This window comes from Dermacentor albipictus, chromosome 6, assembly GCF_038994185.2.
Source record: "Dermacentor albipictus isolate Rhodes 1998 colony chromosome 6, USDA_Dalb.pri_finalv2, whole genome shotgun sequence".
Taxonomy (NCBI): domain Eukaryota; kingdom Metazoa; phylum Arthropoda; class Arachnida; order Ixodida; family Ixodidae; genus Dermacentor; species Dermacentor albipictus.
Window position 1 is genome coordinate 8,253,419 of NC_091826.1, and position 22,891 is coordinate 8,276,309.

At 44.2% G+C, this 22,891-nt stretch overlaps 1 protein-coding gene and 1 long non-coding RNA gene across 4 annotated transcripts in view; one reads left to right on the forward strand and one right to left on the reverse strand.

Annotated features, from left to right (window-relative positions):
* The first annotated feature begins 872 nt into the window (after positions 1 to 872).
* Positions 873 to 2,344, forward strand: LOC135896431 (uncharacterized). The gene is made up of 2 exons (XR_010562705.2): positions 873 to 968; positions 1,031 to 2,344. It is a non-coding gene; the product is annotated as an uncharacterized lncRNA (long non-coding RNA).
* Positions 2,345 to 8,568: 6,224 nt separating this feature from the next.
* Positions 8,569 to 22,891, reverse strand: part of LanA (laminin subunit alpha) — a 155,238-nt gene continuing 140,915 nt past the window's right edge. For all 3 annotated transcript variants that reach the window (XM_065424809.2, XM_065424811.2, XM_065424810.2), the window contains 9 exons: positions 22,404 to 22,510; positions 17,308 to 17,425; positions 16,589 to 16,900; positions 15,365 to 15,641; positions 12,726 to 12,997; positions 11,276 to 11,521; positions 11,033 to 11,186; positions 10,179 to 10,403; positions 8,569 to 9,341 (listed from right to left, as the gene is read on the reverse strand). In XM_065424809.2, coding sequence (XP_065280881.2) covers positions 9,079 to 9,341; positions 10,179 to 10,403; positions 11,033 to 11,186; positions 11,276 to 11,521; positions 12,726 to 12,997; positions 15,365 to 15,641; positions 16,589 to 16,900; positions 17,308 to 17,425; positions 22,404 to 22,510 — 1,974 coding nt within the window. In that variant the 3' untranslated portion in view covers positions 8,569 to 9,078. The remainder of the gene's footprint in view (positions 9,342 to 10,178; positions 10,404 to 11,032; positions 11,187 to 11,275; positions 11,522 to 12,725; positions 12,998 to 15,364; positions 15,642 to 16,588; positions 16,901 to 17,307; positions 17,426 to 22,403; positions 22,511 to 22,891) is intronic.

Consider the following 22,891-nt stretch of genomic DNA (forward strand, 5'->3'; position numbering starts at 1 on the left):
ATTTGTTTATTTTTGTTCTCTATCGGACACAGTTCATTCTTTTTTCAAAGCAAAATAAATATATTTCCAACTTGATATAAATTCTGCCCACTTTAACATCGCAGTATTAAAATACGATTTTTTTTCTATCGATGGGTCATACAAACAATTTGTAGTTTGCTCTAAAAAAATGCTTGTGGATGACTAGCAGAATATATAAGCGCCCATTTGAAGCCACTTATTCGACCTAGAGCCAAGCACTCAAGTTACCCCTCATTATGAAAAGTTCCTGATCATAGAGTTTTGGTCCTGACCTCCGAACATGTAACTTGGAGTTAGGCTATGTAGGTTCAGGTTTATCATTGAAACAGGAAGTAAAACACGTTGTTGGGCTAGTTGGTGCATTGTATTAGGAAAAAACCAGCAAAAAAAAAAAGACGGACACAGGAAACATACACAAGACAGGCCTCTTCCAGCCTCTTTTCTGTCTTCTCGTATGTTTCCTGTGTGCGCCTGTTTTTGACTGGTTTCTTAAAACAGGAAGTTGTCTGCATACAATAATATCATTATAGGTAACAAAAACAAATCTCAAAGGCTACGCTTTTGGTGGCTGCGTGCGTTGAAAGCGATTACGAAAGCTATAATGCGTCAGAGCCGCCATGCATTGACAGTAATCTCAAAGGCTATGTTTTTCTGGCGCCGACAGCTTAGCAGAAACTAAAAACTCGAAAATCAGATACCGAATATTCCCAGAATAAGTAAATATTTCACTGTGTAATAATAGAATATTTTAAAAACCTATTTATGTTTGCGTAGATGCACGTGGAAGTGTTAGAACCTTGGCAAAGCAGAACGCTGCAGTCATCCAATCCAATCCAAGCTCTAGCCATTGTCGCCACGCCATTTTTCATTCTGCGATCGTTTTAAGGGCAGCGGAGCAGCGTTTGTCACCTTCCGTGCCTGCTGAAGTCTCCTACTCAGCTACCAAGGTATGACAGCTACATATTTCTTTTTTAATTCGTTTGGGTATTGAAATGTGTTTTCTTCACAGGTGCCAGGATGCCTAGACTGCGGGAGAAGCCGCACGCGCGAAAACGAGCGTCGCTGGAAACAAAGACGATATTCGAGGACTTCGGATCTCGCACCGGCAGCCAGCAGTCAACAGCTCGAGAATTCGCAAGTCTAGAGCTGTGCAGTGGCGCGTATACCCCGCACGCATGCATTAACATGTGCGGTCGGGCTGTCCCTGCAAACATTTGTACGCCTTGTGATGCTGGTCGCTGCACCGAGGCGACATCGGAAGTTCAGGACGGTGGTTGTGAGACTACGCGCACTAAGGACAATGTGCCTTAATTTGCTTCCCTGATGGATATACTCTACATCAAGCTTCGGATGGTTCACTTCGCTGTGAGAACGGAACAGGATCCCTTAGGAGAGGTGTACGCACAAGTCAATGCGGGTTTTCTGGTAAGCAGGACCCCGGAGTCTACATTTGCTTTAGCTACCGCGGACTCTTCATCGGCGCCCTTTGATTCTCCTGGCAAACAGCTTCTCCTGGCTAATGCGCTCATGATCAGAGCTGTAGCCGTCAGTAGGGGCAAGATCGCCTGCTGATCTCTGCGAAAATAAAAAGCTCCTTTTAAAAAATTGAAGAATATATTAGTTGTTTTTATCTACAAGTTTGTTTAATATCGTGAGAATATGGTCACTACGGCCACGGCGGGGACATTGTAAACGAGAGTACGCATTCGATGGCCAAGTGAGTTTTAATAATTGTAAGAACGCACTACGCCACGAGAAAGAGCTATTGTTTAAAGAAAGTGAAGAATATATTGATTGTTCTTCACTAATAGTTCGTTCAGCCACGTCAGAATGTGGAGACATTGAGAACGAGAGTACGCATTTGACGGCAAGTTGACTTACGAGAACGCACTACGTCGCGAATAACATTTAAGCTGCAATACCATTAAGCATGTCCGTGTGGCACCCCGCGAATGACATTAAAGTTTAAGGCATTAGCCAGTTAATGTCATTTTTTGTGCCCGTGTCGAAGAGTGCTAGTGAAGTGATGTAGTCAAGATTAATTCCTTCTTGTCATTTCTGTTGCTTTCGCTGCTTAATAATGCTAATTGATGTATTTTTGCTCTTTCTTTTTATTCCATGCTGCAAACTCAAATGTCAAAGCAGGGTGGGCAATAAGTATTTTTGTTCTGCTGTTCTCTACCTTGTGTTGTGCTATTGAAATTGCAAGTTTTCTTCTTTATCCGTGTATTTATTTGTTCTTTGAACAGTACGCATATATCTGCTTATTGGTCTTTTTATGTATATGTATAAGGTGACAATAAACGTTTAATTGTATGTGGAAGTTGGTGTACGTTCATTTCTCGTTTATTTAAAACAAAAATGCATTCAAGCATTAGACCAATGTAATATATATAATGGTCCGGTGCTTGAATGTGTCCCGGCCACTATTGTCGCTTCAAGGCATGTGTATATCTGGAATATCCCCGGGAAGACACACACACACACACACACACACACACACACACACACACACACACACACACACACACACACACACATATATATATATGTCCTGAACGGCCGCTGAATGTCCATGCTGGATGTCCGCGTCGGACGTACTACGGATGCCAAAGCGATTACCTTTGGATTTCCCAGGGACGTCCCTCGGACGTACGTCGGACATTCATGGATATCCCACGGACATCCCGAATATCCAGAAAGGACGTCCGTCGGACGTCGCCCGGATATCCGTGGTTACTTGGGAGACTCCAGACTTCTTAGGCTATGAGAATTGTAAGAGGGGACTCACAAAAAGGTGGAAAAGACAGAAATGCACTCACGGTACACTCTAGTTTCTTTCAGAAAGCCCGCCAGAGCCCGCCTTCGCGTATAACACGGGGGCGAGCTTCACTACTGGAAAAGCTGGCGCCACCATCGGCGTGACGTGGCATGAGGGATCACGTGGACACAGCGGCCGCGTCGGCTGCTTCGGAAGCGCCGAAGCGAACTGAAAACGAAAGTTTAAAGTCCTACCTGCGCTGCGGTTCTGATTAAGTGGCGAGGTTTTCCCGCCAGGGGTATCTACTTGACAGCATTTGAAGGTACTATAGCGTTTTTGCAATTGCTAGTAGGTACAGTGGGGCGTGGCGCTTTTGACGGCGCTCGACGTTTCTGCGCAGGCGCGAGTAAGAGCGGGTGTGAGAAAGAAAATCTGGGGGCTTTCGCTCCTTGAATATATGACTCAGCCTAGGCACTACGGAGGAGGTTTCTTAGAGCGCGTCGTATTCGTTTGTCCCCTAGACATGCCAGCATTGCAGAGTGCGGTCGAGTTGGTTTATACGCTCTGCCGCTGGCTGCCCGCGCGGTGAGGCAGTGGGCGCGAACGCCGCTTGGTGATCGCTGTGTCTGAAGGGACAATGTTCTGATTGGTGTTGTATAATCCTCGGGTCGCTTTTTTCGTCGTGACGATAGATCGGATTTTTCACAAGCACTGCTCCAGGAGGGCACAAGTAACCGGCAAACGGAGGCCTCAGGAGAGCACCTGAGATTATATTAAAGCAGCCGGCGCAGGATCTCCGGGGCACCCAAGCGGTAGCGGGGAGATCAAAGCTGGAAGCATGGCGGCCCGTGGGTTGGGGCCGCAGAGGCCGAAGAAGCGTAAGAAGCAGACAGAGATCTTTGAATGCTATCGCGTTCCACTCTTAAAGGCGAAGCTTAGGCATCCTCCATCTTTTGCTACGAGGAGGCGGAAACAATTTTATTTTCCACCTACATGTTGTAAAGAAATTGGAGAAACAGCAATGGGAATGGCGCAAGAACTAACGTCCTTGCAAGAACAACGATGCGTCAAGCAGACGACATGCGACCCAGTCCGTGAGATTGCCTAAGCCTCAGAGGTTGCCATGGCATCCGCTGGACCCACTCCCCGATTCTAGTACACTCTAGCAGCAGCAAATAATGCTTGATCATTGATCATCACGCGAACCCCTAACAAAATCACAAATGAGAAAACTAACGAATCAACAATTAGAAAAACCAATGCCCCATGGCGAGGGCTAAATCAACCTGTCTTGCGTAAAGAATGTAAACCACGATATTTCCCCACCACTACAAAAATAATTACATAAAATGCAAATACTTATGCACGCACTCGTCCACAAATTGTCTTTGTAAATGTAATAAACTAAGCATATCGCAACCAGTCTTCCTCATTAATAGTGGTCAGTATCCCCGCCGGTCAAGCGGGAGACCGGGGTTCAATTTTTAACAGAATTTTTGTGCTGTTATTTAATTACCATGATGTGGACCACGTTGGGTACAATGCTAACCTTCAGCTAAGCAATTAATGTGGACAACTTTAACAGTTATATAGGTCAGCTTCAAGGCTAGCTGTTTTCCACTATCATCCACAGACTACAGTTATACACCAATTAAGCGTGGTCTCCTATGCGGGGAAGGGTAAGCGTGGAGGCTTTCCAACAATTATTCCGATAATTTTATTCTGAGCTTTCTCTGTCCAGTTGGTTTTAGTTATACACCACTGCAGATCGAATGCGTGAAGACCATTCAACCACGTAAACACAGACTACTATTGCTACTACTACTACAACAATTAATGATGATGATGATGATAATAATAATAAAGAGTCGGTGCAATATACGATTCGAATAATTACTGTGTTTGGTCATCCTATCCATCAGCTAGGATAATATTTTGCTTACTTTATCCCCAACTCGGTGAGGTTATTGATATACAAATCGCTGTTTAGTTCTTAACTACTGCTATTTGGTTTGGGGAACAACTACAGAAACAAACTTAACAAAATTACTGAGAATACAGAAGAAAATACTGAGGCTGATAGACAATGTTATAGTTCTAGCACCTAGCGACCCACTATTTGAAAAATATAGGATAATCAAAGTGAATTACCTATATCAATACAGACTACTAAGAGAGTACTGTCTTAGCTGCAAATGCTCAAACTTTTTGATCACGGAGATGGCGAATCTTTGCTTAAAGTAAAAGGTCTATGAAACAAGAAATACAGAAATGTGGAACGTTCCTTACTTTCATACTAATTATGGCTTTCAGATGCTTCGATGTACTCTTCCGCTAATTCTAAATAATTACACTAGCAAAGGTATAGATGCGTCTCGTTTAAGTGTCGCAGAATTAGCGGATCTTTTTGTTGTATAAACTATGTAGCAATTTATTTAAGTGCAGAAGATTGCAGCAGTTTTCTTCGTTGCATAAGATAAGTGTAAACTATGTTTTCAGTTTTCCTTTATGTCTTGATCTTTACGTAAAACAATGTGTCACTTAAAAAAAAAGTGCTGCGATATTGTGACGTCCTTCAACTGCTGCCATTGTTCACAAAGGGAATGGAGGATTCCTCAAGCCACCATATGAACGGCTTTTCCCTCCGCCTCCTGTTACACTGTACTATGACAAAGCAAATAAATAAATCAAGTAAGGAAGGTTAACTATTTCCTTTTTGGAAATTGGGGCACAATTTTAGATGGAAATTAATGCACTTTTTGCATCATAAAGCATCCCATTCAGTTGTTTTCAGTGCAATGTGTCCTGCATAATGATATTGCTACGGAAGGATGAACGACGTCATTCTACAGCACGGTGCACCTCGACAGTTACTTACAGACCATGGCAGCTCGTTCTTTTCTCGAGTTGTGGACAACCTCCTCTGCTCTTGTGCCACTGAGCACAAGCTGTCCACCGCCCACCACCTGCAAACGAACGTTCTTACGGAACGTCTCAACCGAACACTCACAGAGATATTGTCAATGTACGTTTCCAATGATCACCACGACTGGGACACCACGCTGGCCTACGTGACATTCGCGTATAACTCGTCCCAACATGACACCGCAGGATATTCACCCTTTTATCTTTTGTGTGGTCATGACCCCACATGGCCATTTGACACCATCCTACCTTCTGTGCCCTGCATTGCCACTGAGTATGCTCACGAAGTCATCAATCTCGCTTATTAGCCTCTCAGCATCTGCAGAAAGAGCGTTACGACCGGTGCCATCGCGATGTTCAGTTGGCCCCAGGTGCTTGGGTGCTGCTTTGGTCACCATGTCGTCGGGTCAGCCTCTCCCAGAAGCTTCTCTCTCGCTACACAGGGCCTTATGAAGTCCTACGTCAAGTTAACGATGTCAATTACGAGATCACGCCGTTACAGTTTGATCCATCCTCAAGTCCGCCGCCTGTTGACATCGTGCACGTTTCGTGGCTGAAGCCATACTTCGCTTGCAGTTCTCCGCCTACCATGCACCGAGACAGTGCTTCACACCCAGGGGGTCCTGCTACAGAAGTATGAACGAAGAGAGGAAAAAGAAGACCGCGAGATGCTGGCTGCTGTGGGTTGTTAACGGTCAGCCATCTTGTCTACGCTGACTCATTCTGTATATATATTGGAAGTTCAGTCTTTATGTGCTCCTAACATCCACGCGTAACAATATTTCTGCGCTTTACTCTTGAACGCAAAATTCTTAAAGTGGTGCATGGTTATGCAAGCACACTGTGTCACCAGTGGCCCCAAAAGTGATTTGAAGGAAGTAACCTCACTCATCAACAGACTGAGTAACCACTTGATCAATGCACCTTGAGGCCCTGAGCATTGCATTGAATGAGATGCTTGATCAATGTGCTTGCTGCAATCGTCAGGCAGGACACAGAGCTTGTGATCAGCAGAAACCAACGCCAACAGCTTGCCCCATCCAGATGATTGGAAAATCAGACACTGAGCTATTTCCTTCAAATCACTTTTGGGTCCGCTGCTGCCGTGCATGGGCATTTTACATACATACTTTTCTCACTACAAGAAAATTTAGCATGGAGAAGTTAATTATGCAGGACAAAGCATGCTAAAAACAACAGAATGGGATGTTTTAGGATGCAATAATTAATAGCTCTCTCACTATAACTCATGCCCTTACTTTAATATTCAAACATTTGTTTGAGATAATTATTGTGTTAATTAAGCAACACACAAAATATTCCTGGTGATGGAAGAGAACTCGTGAACAAGCACCATTGGTCCCCATAACTGAATATTTTATTACCTAACAGCCAAGCTGTTAGGTGGGACATCCTGTTATACATATACAAAAGCAAGGTACATTCTGCAAAACCGCAGTCATTGTATGTTCTTCTGCGAGTTAGGTTCTCAAATTGAGTGCCATAAGTGTTCGTGTTCAATGGCGCAGTGTACATATGGCAAGCACCGGGGATTCTTTTCTTTTTCATCCTAATTGTTGGTTTCTCTATGACTTAATGGGAACCACTGGATCCAGTGAGGGGGTCACCGAAGAATTACTGGGTGGTGCCAGTCAGAACACTTCAGTAATCTGGAGTTGGATGCTCTATACGACTGCACCACCACCACATCTACAAACTGCATGTACAACTGTTCATGTAGGTAAGAGGTTAAGTCTTGTAAAAAAAACACACTTATATCCAGGCACTTCAGGTTAGAGACTGCAGTGAGAAATTCATCGGGTGAAATGTGTAACATGAAAATGTTGAGCAACATAGAGAGTCAATTAAATCAAAGCACTAGGATGTCAATAAAATCAAATGTATCACCTGACAGTGGTTTGTTTCACTTGTTTCTTTATTGTGATAGCAACCATACGGACACTCAAGGCATGCCACAGCCATTGTGCTGTCCTGGTATCTGTGACTCATGTGTGGCTCACATGTGGACAGTTAGAAGGCCTCCAGAGATGCATAGTGCATTTGCCACCGTTTCGCTCTCATCAGTCGGCTCTGCTGGAGTCAGAGCTGCCTTTTGCTGCTGGCATGAGCAATGTGCAGTACACACCTGCTGAGGGGCAGTGAACTGTAGTGCATGCACCGGCCTAAGCAGAATGTACAGCAAACGTCACATGACCATTATCCAATATTTTACTCGGTGCTATCAAATGCCAATGGTTTTCTGTTGGTCTTGTCTCATGCACCATCATGGTGCGATGTTTGTAATGGCACTGCCAGCGTTCCCCATTGCCACACGCCAGATATCTGCCAGGGTACTGCTCCTGCTGCACAGTAGCAGTTGCTTCACGTGCTCCCTTGTCCCATGTCGCCTCCGCGTGCTGTTAGAACACCATAAGTGAGGAGTTCGGGCCCAATGCTAAACTTTGCTACCAGTTTCAATGCTGCACCTTTGGATGAAAGTGCCAGCTTCTCATTTTTCTTTTGGTAGATCTGCACATTTCTACTTCGACCTCGATTTTTTCACTTGTAACAACCACACTGTGCTCAGTGCCTGTACTATCTGTGCAAGAAGTTTAGAGACTATCTAGTCCATTGCTGCGACTGATGACATGCTCTGCATTGTCTTCTATGTGTGCCAATCTGTGAAAACAACTCATCAAAATTCTCATGATGTTCACAACACTCCAAGGTTTTTGCATTCTTTTCCAGGCAATCAAAGAACTTATTTCATGTGATAAAGCAAACAATCTGCAGTTCGAATCATTGTAAACATGTGAAAGACAATTTTCTTGAGCTGCTCTTTTATGGAGACACAGTTGACATGACACAAATAAACCAATCTTTATTCAACACTTTCTGTATTAAAGATATAGCCAATTCTCTTCCAATTCAGGTGGAGGGTGACCCCAGTCACACAAATCTCAGCCAATCAAACTAGCGCAGGACAATGATGTCAATTTAGCAATGCAAAAAAAGAAATGCTGTTGTTTTTTCTATCATCAGTGGCCGAAAAAAAAGAAGACTTCCAGATTTTATCAAGGATAATAAAGGAAGCCTCTACATTAATAAGACAGTAATCTTCAGTAAAGTATTTGTTTAACACCAATTTAATCCAAAAACATTACCACATTTAGAAACAAAAGCAATTCGTACATATTGCATATTAATTAAATCTAAGTTTACTTTTGTACCTGGTGAGAAAAGTGAGAATTTGTAAAACCAATCTTAATACTCTTCAGGTCAATGATTAAAAAAGAATGACACAAAGCTGAGTACTACTACCAGGAATAATAATATAATACCCAGGAATAACACAAGCAGAATGCAACTCCTTAGATGGTTGGGCACGAGTTCAACTGGACGTTGCCATAAACAGTGCTCTCGGCCATGCTCTGGAGTTTTCCATTGATCTGCAGGTAACGGATGCAGCCAACATATTGCTCATGTGTGGCCGTGGCTCGTGTCTTGCTCGGATCTGGCACACCACCAATGTAGAGCGGGTTCATTGTGTCGGTAGCCGTAACTCCTCCTCGCCCAATGGCCAAGTCACTGGCAGCACCGACAGCAAGGGACACAATGTTCTTGTTCTTTGCAGCTGTGTTGGAAAGAAACGGCACCTGGTGGTCAAACTAAGACTGTGCTAAAGCCACGCATTCCTTTGAAATTTATCCAATCAGAAAATTGCATCTCCAATATTGCTGCATAATAGTTGGAGTACCAGGTTCCAGTCCTGTGCAGTTAAAAATGACTGCTTGCAACAAATTGAGTTTGTGAATGCAGTCGAACCTTAATTGTTATAACGAAGTCGCGCATCAGACATGAAAATATCTTTGTAGTATCCAATATTTGTTATAAGCATATATTCGTTACACACTGGTGCTGGCATGAAACATATTAAATTTACTTTATCCAATTATTTATTACGTTCATTATATCCCGGTTCGACTGTAATCCCTTGCTGCTATTCTGGCAACAGTAGCTGTTTATATCATTTGCTCATAGTACACTACTGTTCATGACAAAAAATACATAGTCATGCGTATAACTTTCATTATGGTACTCTAAGGTGTCAACTGAAAAGGAAAAATATGCTATAAGCATGCTTCAACCACAACTGCATTTCCATAAAAGCATGGTGCTTAGAAGGCACGGCACTGTTGTGTGTTTGTTAATGCTCTGAAAACGTGCAATTAAAATACATAGGGAGGCTAAGAAATGTGAACATCTCTTATTTCTGCTGCATTCATGTCCAATCCATTAGTATAACAGGGACAAAATGAATTAAGTTAATTCAACACGTAATGTCAAATTAATTACTGCAGTCATGAAGATTACGTAGTACTACCATACAGTCGTGTCTCTGCAGCATTAAAAAAAAGGACAGCAAAATGAATGCTGGTTTTTAAGTGGGGTGACAAAAGCTGCGCTTTACCTTTTACAGTGTGCCACTCTCCATCGCAAAGATTTCCTGCAGTGACGGAGACCTTGATAATTCCTGCACCATTGTCGGCACTAAATATGATGTTGCCATCGACCATCTGCAGCAGTACAAAATCCTTCTGGTTGTTGCTGTGAACTGCAAACAGGATTCCCGAAGTTCTTCGTGGCTTTATGTCCAGTTCCACAGTCATTTCCTTGCCCACATTGTAGCTGTCGTCTGCAGAAATGCATTGGCCGTTAGCTGTGAACCAAAGCCCTCACCATTTTTTCTACCCATCAGTGGGCACGTGGATTTTTTATAATGTGTCAGCACTGTGCTTCGCTTATTTTGTTCAACCCACTATTCTGTTGATGGTCTTAGAGCAAGAGAGCTACATTTATTAGTAACATGAAAGCAAATGTATACAATACCATATGCACAAACATGTAAGTGACTGCAAAAGGGGGCGTATACTGAACACATAGATAGCTGGATAGCTGAATAACATAACTGTAGCAGAATAAATGATGCTCTGAGGCAGAAGGCAACAATAATCCTACTGTTGGCCATTGCAATGAATATATTACATACTTTCAAAAGAAGACAGTAAAAATATATTTGACATGCAGACCTCCATGTTAGACAAATAGTGCTCTAAGCTAAGTATGACACCTATCTGCAAGATCAGCTCTGACCCTTATGCAGCAATCTTGTAGACTTCCAAAAAGGCTTACAAATTAAATAGTCGGCAATACAAGGAAATCTTCATTGTTTATTAACCTGTACAGTAGTTCCTCAACTCTGGTACCTGACCGCAATGTCGGTATGCATAACAGCTGAGGGGTGCAGCCTCGCTGTCGACTTACAGAGGATGAGGTGGCTGTGATTGGCACCAAAGAAGGTGCCCGGTTCTACTTTCTGCGAGCAGCCTGTGACACCAACGCTGACCCGAGGTCGCAGCATCTGCCGGTCTTGTACTTCCAGCTTGCGGATGCATCCCGGAAAAGAGCCAGTCACTCCCTGCAGGTGGAGACAGCACAAAGTTGACTTACATCAGCACTGCACTAGTTAGCAGCATGGATGTTGTTTTTAACTTGTGAGGGACTTACGCGAAGGTTGTTTTTCACTTGAGATGAGACATTGCGTGGAAGTCCACCAAGGTAAATGGGGCTCTTGACGTTGATTGAGCTGGTGGTCCCCTGGGAGCTGCCCTGTGCTGCTGTGGTATTGTCCATGTACAGCACGCCCATCTGGCCCCGGCGGCTGAACTCAAGAGAGTGCCACTCTTCAAGATTGTACACCTCTGATGTCGTCAGCAGGCCTGGGCCCGTGCCACAGTTGAACATGACGTTCACCTACAAAATGACCCCAGAAGGTGCCAAGAAACTCAAATTTCAGAGGTGCAATGCCCACTGTAGAAGAACAAACACTGAAGCTCTGTGCAGTAAAAATTACAAGCTTAATCAGGTGTAATGAGCACCTGGCAAGGTCTGTAATACATGAACTCATCGCTTATGTTTTCAGTTATAAAGCTGGGTCACTCTGTTGCTTCTGGCTGTGCTCCTTTTATTCCTTGCTATCACGAATGCGCAAGAAAACACAGGTTACATTTACATCAGACATACATAAAGCTCCTTTTCATTATGTGTGCTCTGCTGATTAGAAAAGACAGCTTGGAAGAATAAAAGTTACTTGAATTCCGTAGCCCCTTTTTGTTGATGTTAATCCCTCATCACATTTTTAAATTCTTAATTAGAGTACAATGTCACACATTATGCTCCCACTTCTGAGGTGGCATTATGCCTTCTAAGCACTGCTCATCTATGTAATAAAATTAGCAAGAAAGAAGAAATGGATGACGTTCAATGGTGCACTTGCAAGTGCCTCACATCGAGAGAGCCTGTCCATATGGTGAATTCAGTGGTCAAGTGCATTTATTCAGCACTCTAAGGGCTCATTCACACCGGCGACTGACAGTGGTCGCGCGACCAAGTTGGTCGCAAAGCGACCAGTCGCAAATGGTCGCAAATGGTCGCCTTTCTTGAAAAGCGACCATTTTGGGCCAGTCGCTCTCTGCGCGATTTTTCAGTCGCGCGACCGTGGTCGCAAAACTGATAAACCAATCAGTGCGCACCGGAAGTGATCTTTCGTGTGTCTACAACCGGCCTCCTCCGGCGTCGCGTTCAAATTCCGCATAGATTCCGAGAGTTCTCGCTGAGAACGATAATCTCCGGGATTGCGACTTGCGGGTCGCGCTCAGCCGGGCTTGCCGGTGTGAACATCAGTCGCCTTCGGTCGCTTTTTGGTCGCGAGTCGCAAATGGTCGCGCGACCTCCTCAAGTCGCCGGTGTGAATGTGCCCTAACACTTTATATTCCATTACAAGTCACAAAAGTCCCATTCAATGCCCTGCCTGCACAAGAGGTCTGTTAGTACGGACAGTGGCATGAATATGTTGCTTGCACAGCATTGCAACAGATGTTGTTTCAAGGAGCAACATGTGCATATAGACAGAGACTCAAGCTGTTCCAGTGAACAACATCCATGTTAAAGCACTCACTCTTCCTTGCTTCATGAAGATGGCTATGAAGTCGACTTTGTTGCTGTTGGTGACATAGAACAGGATACCGTCCTCGTGGCGGGTGCGGAACTCAAGCGAGATGGTTGAGTGCTCCATCAGACTATTGGCTAAGTCTGTAGGAAGTCGGAACTCGAGTCGGCTTTCGGGACTGTTGCCAAACCGGAGGCCACTCTCAGGTGTCACATCAGCATCACGATCTGGCTCCAGTGGCAGCACACAGCCAGGAAGTGGACCACTCGAGGGATGGCTGCCTGCGCCGATCAAAAGCCCGAGATGCATGTAATACACCCATTTCATTTTGGTATGGGCTCAAGGCCATTGTGTAAGCGGCTGCTTATTCTTGTACCTATAGTTTCTGTCTTCATCCTCGGGTCTGACATCCACATTTCTTTCCATTCTCCTTTTTCCCCAATGCAGAGTAGCTGGCTAGAATAATCTGTGTCAGGATGATGTTTCTGCCTTTGTCTGGAGGTGAGCATTCTCTCTCTTTCTTTCCAATTCACGAACACTGCCACAGGGGGCTTATAAAACAACCTTTCCTGGCTTTTGCACATGGTTACGTACAAGTTGATGCATTTACCACATGCTGAACAAACCTGTATTGCCACTTTAATGGCCCATATTTGTAGCGGTCCTTCAGCACTGCCTTCACACTGGTGCTCTTTGGAAATGATACAGCTGCATGCATGCGCCAGAGCAGAGACAGCTTTGGATTCCTCAGTCTGGTCTTCTTTCAAATGCAGCTTGCAAGTTAAAAGCTTAAGAAATCCTAAGAAAGATCATCACAGCATCAAGCCATCATTATATAGCAGAGTGTGGGTGTAAGCCAGTTGGTGAATCATGATTTTGGAAGTTACCACAAGGAGCACACAAGACGAAGAAAGGGACAACACAAAGCGGTACTGACAACTGATGATCTAATGAAACGAACGCTGCGCTTATGTACATCAGACACACGTGTGCACCCAAAAAGCAATAAAAAAAAACAATAAAAACACAGAGCAACCTTCAACAGGGGTGCGATACAAATGCTAAGATAAACACTGAAGACTATTGAGCCACCGAACCTGTGTATCACATGGAAAGAAACAAAGGTTCTTTCTGAGAAACAGCAATAGATGGTGAGCTGAAGCAGTCACCATCCTTAAAGCGTTGCATGATCACTGCCTCTACAATCTCTCTTTCCAGCTGAACGTTTTTTCTGTTTTTTGTTTCTTTCCATGTGACACACACGTGTTTGGTGCTTCAGTAGTCTTCAGTGTTTATCTTAGCGTTTGTGTCACACCCCTGTTGAAGGTCGTTCTGTGTTTTTATTGTTTTTTTTTCATTACTCTTCAGGTGCACATGCTGTGTCTGATCTATATAAGCTCGGCATTAATTTAATTAAATCAACAGTTGTCAGTACCGCTTCGTGTTGTCCCTTTCTTCGTCTTGTGTGTTCCTTGCGGTAACTTCCCAAATCACCATCTCTATGGACTGGGATAATGCTTGCATCTAGCTATTTCTTAGACTGCAACTGCAAAATCTTGCCACCACTTTAACACGCTAATATATTTTCCTCACACCAACATAGACAACATTTTAGATATTTGCAAATAAGTCAAGAAGCCCATGGGAAGCCTAAAGGGTCACTAAAGCGAAACAATAAATCAGTTTAAGCTAATAAAGATTTGTATGAGAACCCTGCAGGCAGTCATTTCAAGATAATAGTTTGATTATTAGATGAGAAAATGAAGGTCGAAGTATCAGTATTTGAATTTCGTACCGAAACCCCAATGCCGGTACGTCAGTCTGACATCAAGGATTCCAAAGTATGTTTTATCTTTTGGGCTGCGTTGGCTGAGTAACGTTTCCCAAAACTTGCAAGTTTAATATTCAGTTCCTTTAGAACACAATGTAGTCAGTCTGTAACGTTATATAATTAAATATGCCCTAGAAGGTGCCATCAGAATCCATGACATCACAGCGAGCAGGTGCGGGAACTTCAAGGAGGCATCGCCACCCATCTTTCATTCTTGCGCCTTTTCTGGCTCACCAAGGGTCTTATCGTGGTAAGAGTGGTGTTTCTGGCATCGTAGAAAGGTAATTTACTAATGCAGAAGAAATCATTTTTCTCTTTAGTGTCCCTTTAACTGTCTGTGACAGAAGCTTGTTAAATCTTATACATAAGTTAAACTTTTCCAGGTTCGAAATTGCCTGTTTCACCATTTTCAGCCTGACTTCTTTTGGACACTTGCTTTGCAAGTCAAGATAGTTTCATAGAATGGTTTGGCATAATGCCTCTAGGTTCCCTCACTTCTTAGTTTTGAATTTCTTCCAGATGACCCCTCTAATTTTTTTCACCTTGATTCAAATGATGTTCTTTACATCTTCAAAAGAAGGTCATTGGTAAATTAAATGTGGAATAAACAACCATTTTGACCTCATCTCAACACTTCTGTTGATTTTACACCAGCAGTACTTATCACAAAACTACCAACCATTGCCGAACTACATGCTTAGGCATACTAACACAAAAAATGAAAGTAACTGGTGTCAGGACATGAGAAAACATGGCAAGAGTTGGCTTTTACACAGAAACTGTAAGCAGGAAGTGTGCATCTAAAATAGGCCGTTACCTTCATACACATGTGTTGTGTCCTCTGTAGATATGCCCTCTTCACCACTCTCCTCCCCAGGCAGAGGGCAGCTGGTGAGGACAGCATTAACTCGATCTGCAGTAGCAGCGAAATTCTGGAGCGCACCTCGCACAGTGGAATCACCGAGACATCCGACAAAGAAGGTGCGGCCATCAAGCTGAAGCTCAGGATTGGCCTGGACTCCAGTGGGGAGGCCTCCAAAGTAGAGTGGGCTGGTGGTGTGAATCAAGATGGGCTCCACCACATTCTCTTGCACCTGAGGGTTCCCACCAAAAAACAAGCAGCCCTTGTTTGAACAATGCAAAAGTTAGGGCTCTGAGACCATGTGGTGCAATGGCTAGTACAGACATGGGCATCTGTGACAAGACTGTTAGGTGGGCTGAAATTGCTCTTGAAGAAATTAAAAGCACAATGAGAGACAAAACATGGATAACACACAGGATACAAACTTCTGTCTTTTGGAAACCTTATGAGCTTTTTATCTTGCTGTGCAGCAAGGGTGCGCATATTATGCACAGGCTTGATTGATGAAATGGTTGGACCAGCGGTATTAATATGAATGGGGAGAAGTTATACTGATGAGTATCTCGAACACTATAGATATTAAGATTTGGAGTGTGATGGGATTGGGGGGTAAATGCAAGGTTCCAGTGCAAAACCAGCCAGGATGCTGAGAAGAGTATAGTAGTAGCAGGTTAGCCTCTATCATCAAGATATATTAAAATGCAAGCAAGAATGAACACATTGGAGCGTGTTTCCTTGAAATCCCTTCATAGTGTAAAGCACAATTACCACAAAGCCAGTTTCTGAACATGCTGCACTCCCAAAGCTGTCTCCTTTCTCCCAAAGCCTGAATTGCGCAAGTGTCATCAACAATGGCAAGTGTACGAAGATGGTGACCATGTGTTGTAGCCAATTTCAACTTCGTCCGCGTTTCAATTTATATGGATGGCATTTCACGTATGGTAGGCAAGAGCACTTGAAATACACATAACAAAATGAGCTGTACCACTGAATGTGTGCTTTTGCCCTATGTTTCAAGTCCTACTGCTTACACCCTAGCATATCCTTCAACAGCGATCATGTTACTGATTTTCTTTTTTTTCTGCGTGTCGTCTTCACTATACAGGTGTATGCAAACCCACAATGACAGTCTAGCAAAACAAGCACTTTGCTGCTGCTTAACTGCAAGACAGTGCTCACCACAAGAGCATCGTCAATATCCAGCCTCAGCCGGTTGGAGTAGCTGCTGGCAGTGACATAGTGCCAGCGGCTATCATCGTAAGTGCCCTCAGTCTCTACACGGCCACCTGGTCGTGCCTGTAGGAAGAGTCTTCCACCGCGCAATCCGAGTGCAAGAAATTTGGAGTGGTCTTCATTGCTTGTGTAGAAGATGAGACCATTGGGGCGGTTAGTGCGAAACTTCAATGTCAGCTGAGCATTCTCTGTCAAGTCCATGAATGGCATGGCGACAAAGCCAGGAGACTCTGCTGAGAATGACACCACCCGTGCCACCTGTGCAAGGAAATAATAAGGAAATAATTATGATTAGTCACAGCATAATAATCGGATAGACTGCCTGCATGTCTGTTGACAAATTTCTTCATTCAGGTACTCATAAGTAATATTTCAATCAATATATAAAGAGAAAATATATAAAAATTAAATTTTGGTAAATTCAAAGCACTAGCCTTCACTCAAACAAAGCTTGGCGATCGGCAGCACTGTTTCTGCTTACAATGAGTTGGCCACCTTTCCTCATAATTCAAAAGGCACATCTTCTATTTTATACATCTTCTATGCGTAAATAAAATGATTTACTCAACAGCACGTAGACACAGCAAACGCCATTTCGACCTTTAAACTGCTGTCTCAGTAGTATGAAGCGTGAAGCAGAAACGCCTGACAGTAAAGTCACCTACATTTGGAGGACAACCAGTGGTTACAGCCAGGGCTTCCTTGGTCTTGTGTAGGTCCACTAGTCTTGCGTCTAGCTCCAACTCTTCAATACATCCTTCAAAGTTCATACGGGTCACCTCCCTGTGGAAACCAAATGAAGATAATGAGTAAAGCAAAACTTTGCGAAGAACTTCACTGTGACTGAATTGGATTGTTTAGATAACAAAGCAAGGGATAACTTTCTCCTCTTAACTAAGTGAGAAAGTACAGGAGACAAAGTCATCCGAGATAAAGTCACCTGGACGGTGAAAAGTTAAATGTAAATTTTACGTTCACATTCATAAACAGTGTGTCACAGGTGCAAAAGCATTTGAAAAGCCTATATGTTTCCAAGATTCCTTCAACTTTGACCATTAAGAAACTTCCACAATCTCTGAAGGCCAACTGCAACAAAATTTCATTTTGAATAAATTGGTTATGTATAAGTGTACTATTGAAGCAGTCTTGGCAAAGCTGCAGGGCTGGTAAGTATCCAATTTTAGCAGCCTTGAAATAGCACATAAGCAGACGACACATGCACCAAGTGGCAGTGGTTAGTAGTAGTGGTGCTAATCTAAGATCATCTTGAGATTTTCAGCACAACATGGCCACCACCTAATTTTGGAGGTCACGCCAAGGAGTCGCGCTGGCTCTCAAGATTCCAGGTTCTGCGTCTTTTCTGGTCAAACAGTAATGACATCATTCTGCTACTCTTTTTTCTTTCTTCCAGTTTTGGTATCAAGAACATCTATATTTGCTACCTTTTCATGATGAATCCAGCAGTATTTCAAATGCAAAATTTTGGACAGAGGCTGCCCCATATCTAATCATCATCATCAGTCTGTTTTATGTCCACTGCAGGGCGATGGCCTCTCCCTGCGATCTCCAATTACCCCTCAATTACATCCTCGATTGCGTTTCCCTCCTCTTCGTACCTATTCTGTAACCCTAATGGTCCAACGGTTATCTAACCAGCGCATTACATAACTTGCCCAGCTCCATTTTTTTCTCTTGATGTCAATTAGAATATTGTCTATACCTGTTTGCTCTCTGATCCAAACCGCTCTCTTTCTGCCTCTTCACATTACGCCTAACAATCTTCGTTTCATTGCTCTTTGCACGGTCCTTAACTTCCTCTCAAGCTTCTATGTCAGTCTACAAGTCTCAGCCTCATATGTCAGCACTGGTAAGATGAACTGATTGTACACCTTCCTTTTCAATGATAACGGTAAGCTTCCAGTCAAGAGCTGGCAATGTCTACCGTATGCGATCCAACCTATTTTTATTCTTCAGTGAATTTCCTTCTCATGATCAGGTTTCCCTGTGGTTAATTGACCTAGATAAGCTTACTCCATCACACACTCTAGAGGCCGACTCGTGATCCTGAACTCTTGTTCCTTTGCCCGGCTATTCATCATTATCTTTGTCTTCTGCATATTAATCTTCAACCCCACTTTTATACTCTCTCTGTTAAGGTCCTCACTCATTTGTTGTAATTCGTCTGCATTGTTGCTGAATAGAACAATGTCATTAGCAAACGGGAGTTTGCTGAGGTATTCATCATTGATCCTTACTCCTAAGCCTTCCCAGTTATAGGGGTATTACTCAAGTTCACGCGTGCACACCTGACCCTTCTCTGGATCACACAGCGCCGGCGGAGCGGCAGTCGCTCGTTAGCACTTTCGCAGCAGCCCTAACAGTCAGAGCTGTGACCCCTAAACCGCGCATCGCAGTGAGTTGCGACCATGGCGGGTTCAGGCCAGGGGGGACAGGGTGAGTCTCGTCCTAAGGTGTTTATTCACCTTAGAGTACAAGTATACCAACTGACAACAACAGCAACCACACATACAAATACAACACAAAACCACAGCGGTGGAGCGTTCTGCACGTCTGGGGCGAAATAAACCGCACAATGTGGGAACCACAAAAGAGGCTGATAAGAGTTCAGCTCACCCAGAGTGGATCCGCGCTCGGGCCCTGGGGCAGTCAGTTGCTCACAAAGGCCGAGCGCAGCAGGGGGACAGCGTGCGGCGGTCTCAGCGGCTGAATTGAGATGCGGCCAGTCGCAAGCTCCTCAGCCGAAAGACAAAGATGCATCGGGGGAATAGCGCTCCTCCCCGAGCGGTGGAGAGGGAGTCTCCCCGGTTCCAAGAAAGGGAAAGGAAGGAACATGGTGCCTTGGCTGCAGCGTCGCGGCCAGGCGCGAAAAGTAGCGGGAGCGGCGAAGGTGCCCTCTCCCCGCTACCCTCCGCGAGTGAGCACATGATTATCGCGTGATGACCGCGTGGCTGCTCCGGAGATATCGGGATGCGCGTGCGGTCCCACACAGTTTAGTAGCTTGAATACTTCTTCCAAGTGCGCAGTGAATAGCATTGGAGAAATTGTGTCTCCCTGTTTGACCCCTTTCTTTATAGTTATCTTCCTGCTTTTTTTGTGTGGAATTAAGGTAGCAGTAGAACCTCTGTAGATATTTTCCAAGGTATTTACGTAAGCGTTCTGTACTCTTTGATTACGTAATGCCTCTATGACTGTTGGTATATCTACTGAATAAAATGCCTTTTCATAATCTATGAAAGCCATATAGAGAGGCTTATTCTACTCTGCAGATTTCTCGATAACCCGATTAATGACATGGATATGATCCAATGCAGAGTATCCCTTCCTGAAGCCAGCCTGTTCCCTTGATTGACTGAAGTGCAGTTTTGCCCTTATTCTATTGGAGATTATTTTGGTAAATATTTAATATAATGCTGGGAGTAAGCTAATGGGCCAATAATTTTTCAATTCTTTAATGTCTCCCTTTTTGTGGATTAGTATAATGTTTGCATTCTTTCAGTTTTCTGCGACTCTTGCAATCGATAGACACTTCGTATAGAGAGCCGCCAGTTTTCCAAGCATTATGTCTCCTCCATCTTTGATTCAATCGACTGTTATCCCATCTTCTCCTGCTGCTCTTCCTCGTTTCATGTCTTGCAAGGCCCTTCTGACCTCATCGCTAGATATAGGAGGAATTTCTGTATCCTGTTCATTACTGTTTCTAATTGAGGTATCCTGACTCCTCTGTGTACTGTACAGGTCAGTATAGAATTTTTCCGCTGCTTTTACTATATCTTCGAGATTGCCGATTATATTACCCTGCTTATCTTTTAGTGCATACATCTTGGTCTGTCCTATGCCAAGTTTATTTCTCACTAATTTCAGGTTGCCTCCATTTTTTACAGCTTCTTCAGTGTTTCTCACATTGTAGTTTCGAATATCACTTATCTTCACCTTGTTTGTCAGTTTTGGCAGTTCCGCGAATTCTATCTTATCTCTTGAGTTGGACACTTTCATTTTTTGTCGTTTCTTTATTAGGTCCTTTGTTACTTGGGAGAGCTTGCCTACTGTTTGCCTTGAAGCCTTGCCTCCCACTTCAATTGCTGCCTCTGAAGCCAGCTTCGTTACAGTTTCATTCATAAAGTATAAAGTCAATTTCATTTCTTGTTTCACCATTAAGGCTTTTCCAGGTCCATTTTCTGTTGCTACGATTCCTGAAAAGGGTGTTCCTTATTTGAAGCATATTCCTTTCTGCAAATTCTACCAGCATCTCTCTTCTAGAGTTCCTAGAATTGACACTGTAGTTGCCAATTCCTTGTTCACCAGCCTGCTTTTTCCCCACTTTTGCATTGCAGTCGCCCATTACTACAATATACTGAGTTTGCACTTTTTTCATAAAACTGATCTACTTCCTCATCATCGTGACTGGATGTTGGGGCATAGGCTTGTACTGCCTTTAATCTATACCTCTTAATAAGTTTGATTACGATTGCAGCTACCCTCTCATTAATGCCGTAGAATGCTGTCAATGTTGCCCACTATGTCCTTATGGATTAGGAATCCTACCCTGTATTGCTTCTTATCGAGGAGACCTCTATAGCACAGGACATGTCCATTATTCAGCAATGTATAAGCCTCACCAGTTCTAATCTCACTAAGGCCGATGATATCCCAAACAATGCCTGATAGTTCCTCAAAGAGTCCGGCTAAGCTAGCCTCACACGAGAGGGTTCGGGTGTTAAACGTTGCAGGGGTCAGTTTCAATTGGCAGCTTGTCCAGCCCCAGAGATTTTTAGCACCCTCTGCTGTGTTACAGGTTGTGGGGTTCTCCTCCGGTACTCTTGGGACAAAGGAATGACAACACAGTAGTGCAAACAATCACAAGGGCATTTATTGCACCTTTTATAGATCAATGCCTGCTAGCCGAGTTGCTATCCACAAAACATGCCGATGGGCGCGCGACAAATCTAGAAGTCCGACTCACCGCGACCGGAAGCGAGCGAATATGTTCGCCCCATGCTGGATCCCAACGCCTGGTCGTTCGCGTGTATAGTCACGCGAATCGTGGCGCGTTCGAAGGCGGCCACGCGAGGCGGTCTCGCAGAAGCATGGGTCGCCGCGCGCTAGCGCGGGACGTCCACGGCGCGCGCCGACCTGCCGGGAAAGAGGGTCGCTGCACGTGCGGCCCGGCACGTCCGTCCCGCTTGCTGTCTCGAAGCCAAGAGAGCAAGCGCCTTCCTTTCGGCGCCTAAGTAACCTCGCGGCGTTAGCAGCGCAACACTCGCGCCATCTCTCGCACTGCGCTTCAACCACATCAACCGCGCGGGCGTCATGCAGGCCACGCGGCGAAGCGGGAGTACAGGAGACGCGCTATGCGGGAAAAACATCAGGGGACGCGCGAGAGTCGCGCATCCCCACAAGGTCTGACCACCACCTTGGTCAGATGCTCTGCAACTGCTGGGGACTGAGGGCCATTGGGTAATTGACTGAGCCATTTGGGAAGGGGTGGCGGAATACTGCACCAGGGAGGCCAATTCCTGTTCTGGTGAGGGAGTGTCCTGTTGAAGCCTAGTGGGCCTTCCTAATCTGGTTGTACCTGGATTAGTATAGCCCCACTCGCTTTCGGCATCTTTTGCCAGTGACAGGCATCTGAAACTACGCTATTTACAGGGTCCAAAATTTGATGACAGTTTTAAGAGATAACAAAAGAAAGGCTGTATATGCTAGGTGCATTTCTAAGCTAGAGGGCAAGATAGCAACTCACATGTGACCATGGAAAGTCGGGTGGCCTCCGATGAATATGTCATCATTGGAGTCAATGCCCTTCTCTTGACCTCGATAAGTGTCAGTCTTAGAATCATTGCCTCCCACCTGACAAAAAGGAAAATTGTTGAAATAGATATTATTGGCTGCAAGCACATGTTATCAGAGTTACTGGTGTCTCATCAAAGAAAGATGAGTCACACTAAGTTGGTAGGCCACACTTTTGGAACAGCAAATAGCTTGGATTCAGTAACAGTGTAGAGGTTTGTTGCAGCAAAAAATGATGCAATTGAAAGACATGTAGCAATGTCACCTTGAAAATTCAAAACGGAGCATCCTTTGATGTTGCAGCTTTTGTTAATGTGACGCAAAAAGGGTATTAAATGCTTTTGAGAAAAAGAAAAGAATACTTTGTATTACAGTGAAGCTGTATATGACTATGATCACGGGATTTCTTCATCTCCGTCGACAGACAATTGAACCAGTCAC